Source organism: Chiloscyllium plagiosum, chromosome 3, assembly GCF_004010195.1.
Source record: "Chiloscyllium plagiosum isolate BGI_BamShark_2017 chromosome 3, ASM401019v2, whole genome shotgun sequence".
Lineage (NCBI taxonomy): Eukaryota > Metazoa > Chordata > Chondrichthyes > Orectolobiformes > Hemiscylliidae > Chiloscyllium > Chiloscyllium plagiosum.
In genome coordinates, this window is record NC_057712.1 from 136730680 (window position 1) to 136734711 (window position 4032).

The 4032-nt window shown below is 49.1% G+C and overlaps 1 protein-coding gene across 1 annotated transcript in view; it reads right to left on the reverse strand.

Moving 5' to 3' along the window:
* LOC122540212 (erythroid membrane-associated protein-like) overlaps positions 1 to 4032 on the reverse strand; it is a 21097-nt gene that overhangs the window by 5641 nt on the left and 11424 nt on the right. The window contains exons 5-7 of the mRNA XM_043675597.1: positions 3281 to 3578; positions 1962 to 2000; positions 1817 to 1843 (exon numbers count right to left, since the gene is read on the reverse strand). Coding sequence (XP_043531532.1) covers positions 1817 to 1843; positions 1962 to 2000; positions 3281 to 3578 — 364 coding nt within the window. The remainder of the gene's footprint in view (positions 1 to 1816; positions 1844 to 1961; positions 2001 to 3280; positions 3579 to 4032) is intronic.

The following is a 4032-nucleotide window of genomic DNA, read 5'->3' on the forward strand; positions in this document are numbered from 1 at the left end:
TATGCTGCTTTCTCCCCACCCCCACCCTCCTCTCATTTATCTCTCCACCCTTCAGGCTCTCTGCCTCTATTCCTGATGAAGGACTTTTGCCCGAAGCGTCGATTTTCCTGCTCCTCGGATGCTGCCTGACCTGCTGTGCTTTTCCAGCACCACTCTGATCTAGGATCTGGTTTCCAGCATCTGCAGTCCTTGTTTTTACCTCCACTTGAAAATAGTCCCAAATGATTTCAGTCTCTCTCCACACGTCAACGCTGCCATCCCAGGAAGCAGTGTGGTAAACTTCTCTTGCACTCCCTCTATAGCCAGAATATCCTTAGACTGAAACTGTGCACGTGCTCTCACACACACACACACACCTCTAATGGACAGCAACCTCCCTGGTCCCTGGTGTGATGAGGCAGCAGTGCTAACCACCAAGCGGCCGTGCTGCCCTGGATCTGTCCTCAAACGTTTTGTTACAGCACCCAGGAGCTCCTTCGGCCCATTGTGTCTCTGCACTGGCCCATCTATTCTAACCCCTGTTGTCCAGCACTCGGTCCCCCCTTGGCCATTGCAGATCATGGTTGAATTTCTTTTCGATTTGTTCTCAGGATGTGGGCATCGCCAGCGAGGGCTGACATCGCTGCCCGTCCCTCACAGACCTTGGGAAGGAGGGATGTGTTAGCACTGGAGGGGGTCCAGAGGGGGATTGACCAGGCCTGGAGAGTCTCAGTCATGAAGGGAGATTGGACAGACTGGACTGCAGCACAGGCTGTTCGGCCCATCTGAGGTGGTCAGAAGCCAGCATCTAACAGGAGCAGAGGAGACCGAGAGGGGCCATGATGGAGATGAACACAATTATGGGAGTAGAGACAGGGTAGAGAGGAACAAGCCTGCCCCTCCTCCCTCCGCCTTGATGGAGGGATTAATGACCGAGGAAGGCAGATTTATGGGGTAAAAGGTTTAGACCACACGAGGAAAATGTTTTTCACCCAGACAATGGTTGGAACAATGAAGGAGGAGTTAGACATGCACCTTGGGGATTCCAAGGTATGGGCCAAGGGCTGGGAGGTGGGATTAGGATTGTGAGGTGCTTGCTCCTGACTGGCACAGATGGGCCAAAGGGCCAGCGCTGCAGACCTGGATGACCATAAGGTGGCTCTGAGACACCTTCTCAAATGGGTTGGACATCCCACTTGGTCATGTCCCAGTGGGCTTTAAACACCAACCACGTGACCAAAGAATTCCCTGCATTGTGGAAAAGGGCCCTTCCGCCCAGACCCACTCCCCCGCCCTAATTCTCTACACTTACCCCTAACCTCCACATCCCTGTACACTAGAGGCAATTTAGCATGGCCAATCCACCCTAAGCTGCACATCTTTGGACTGTGGGAGGAAACCGGAGCACCCGGAGGAAACCCACGCAGCCACGGGTTGCTGTGGGTCTGGAGACACATCGAGGACAGAACCTAGATGGCAGATTTCCTTTCCCAAAACAGGGGGATTTCGTGATTCTTTACTGGGATTTTCTGTTTTAAAAAAAAGAATCTTGTCATTAATCGAATTGAAATGTCCTCCAGTCGCTGTGGTGGGATTAGAACACCTGCTTGCAGAAAGGTGGCCCGGGACTTGGAAATTTCCAGGTCAGTCACACAGCCACCACGCTAGGTGTGTTCCCTGAGGTGAGAAGGGTACAGACCAGAGTCTCTCCTTTGCGAGGTGACCAGCTCTCCCCCTCCCTAACATCACAGCAAAGCAATACGCATGAACCCAGAGCAGATATCTCCCCCCCTCCCTGTGCCTCACTCACTCAGTTCGAACAGATTCCACCACTCACCTGCATAACTCTGAATCCTACTCCATTCTGCAAGACAGAATTTAAAACAATTAAATAAAATCAACATCGCCCTGGGTCACTTACAGCCGTTCTAAAGCCAGCTGCGCAACAAGGTGGATTTATCAGAAACGTGAACAAATCTTACCTGCCTCACTAACACGGAACTGAGCCCGAGGAAGAAAGTCTGCAAACATTGACAAAGAGAAAAAGAAAGTGTTAATGAGCTCTGTTGTGATGAGCAGTCAGCCAGATACCAACTTCAGGCGGCATGTTTCAGACCAGCCGGACAAGGTCAGAGGTCACACCAGCTTGCAGCCCAACAGGTTTATTTAAAATCACAAGCTGCTCCTTCGTTCTGAGAAAATAGATTTACAAATTTGGAGTCTCATTCCTTCAAATGTCAGTGATTGTTCAAAAATCTGAACCAACATTGAAATCTTTTTCTCATTTTTAAAATTTCACTCTCTTACTCATCTCTCTTAATGTTACTCTTTCCATTTATTTTGTGTTCTGTACATAATTAGGTATTGAATTACATATTTCAGCTCCCATCAGATTGAGCTCCTGTATGTACCTCACTGGTGATTTCCCTGTCTGGCTGTTGCTTGTATTTCACAAGCTATCACTACTTGCTGTCAAAACTCCCTCCAAACAGTCACCGCCTGCACCGAAGCCCTTTCAAAGTCTGTGACAGCTAAAAGGACAGTGAACAGCAAATACTGTCACTGGTGGCTCTCAGCTGTTTGTCAGGACAGTGTAGAGAGAGCTTTACTCTCCATCTAACCCCATGCTGTCCCTGTCCTGGGAGTGTTTGATGGGGACAGTGTAGAGGAGCTTTACCCTCTATCTAACCTCATGCTGTCCCTGTCCTGGGAGTGTTTGATCGGGGACAGTATAGAGGGAGCTTTACTCTGTATCTAACCCCGTGCTGTCCCTGTCCTGGGAGTGTTTGATGGGGACAGTGTAGAGGAGCTTTACTCTCTATCTAACCTCATGCTGTCCCTGTCCTGGGAGTGTTTGATGGGGGACAGTGTAGAGGGAGCTTTACTCTGTATTGAACCCCATGCTGTCCCTGTCCTGGGAGTGTTTGATGGGGTCAGTGTAGAGGGAGCTTTACTCTGTATCTATCCCTGTGCTGTCCCTGTCCTGGGTGTGTTTGGTAGAGGGACATTTCAAAGTGTACAGCTGGCTTTACTCCATTCCTACCCCGGTACTCTACCTGTCTTAGGCATGTTAGATGGGGACAGGGGACAGGACAGTGTACTGTCAGTGTAAAAGATTATATGGAGCTTTACTCTGTGTGTACACGTCCTGTATGTGCTCCATGCTAACCCTGGGTGTCTGAAATGGGAAAATATTCCATATGCTGCACCAACACCCCCTCACCGAATGAGCGACCAATTTGCAGACAGGAACTCTGTTAGAGAAGCCCAGCGTTAAGCTGGGAAAGTCGCACTAACTGACCATTCACACGCCCAGTCGCCACCTCTTTGACATTGTTGAGAGAGTTGTGGATGATGCAGGTCACAGCTGATGGAATGTCTCCAGTTGCCTGATACTGGACCTTCACATCGTACAGCTGCTGCTTGCCTCTGCCCCTGGCCACTGTTGACTGAGGTAGCAGGTTCCTCCCATCGCTGTCCTTCCAGACGACGTCAGGCTCGGGGAACCAGCCCTCGGACTGGCAGGTGTACTCGAAGCTGTTGGTGCTAAGCTGCCTTATCGATAAACTCGGTTTGGTCCCAACAGCTGATAAAAGAAGAACACAGTTGACTCAGTCCAAACCTCCTCAAAATATCTCAAGGAGATCGAGTAGACCCTCACCTCTCCATTTTATTCAGAAGCTGTGTTGCAGATGTGATTCGATTGGTCCACTATTAGGCTTTAAACAAAACATACTTTCTTCTTCCAATGCAGTTCAAAGATAGACAAGGACTGGCATAACTTTATGTATATTTCAATACCAGCTAACATATTATTTAATGACACATTCTCCTATAACACGTGTCCCGTCAATGCGATTTGGCTGTAATGTGATTGGTGAATTGTTTGTTTTTTAAAAAAATGCAACCTCCTGTTGGTTTTTCTGCAGTTCCATCCCCGGTTACCTTCAGTCCACTCAAGGTGTTTACTTCTGTAAGCTCCTGTGGCTCTGTACACTCCCTCATTGGGAAATCACCTCCACGTTCCCACAAACTGCTCCAGATCAGACCATT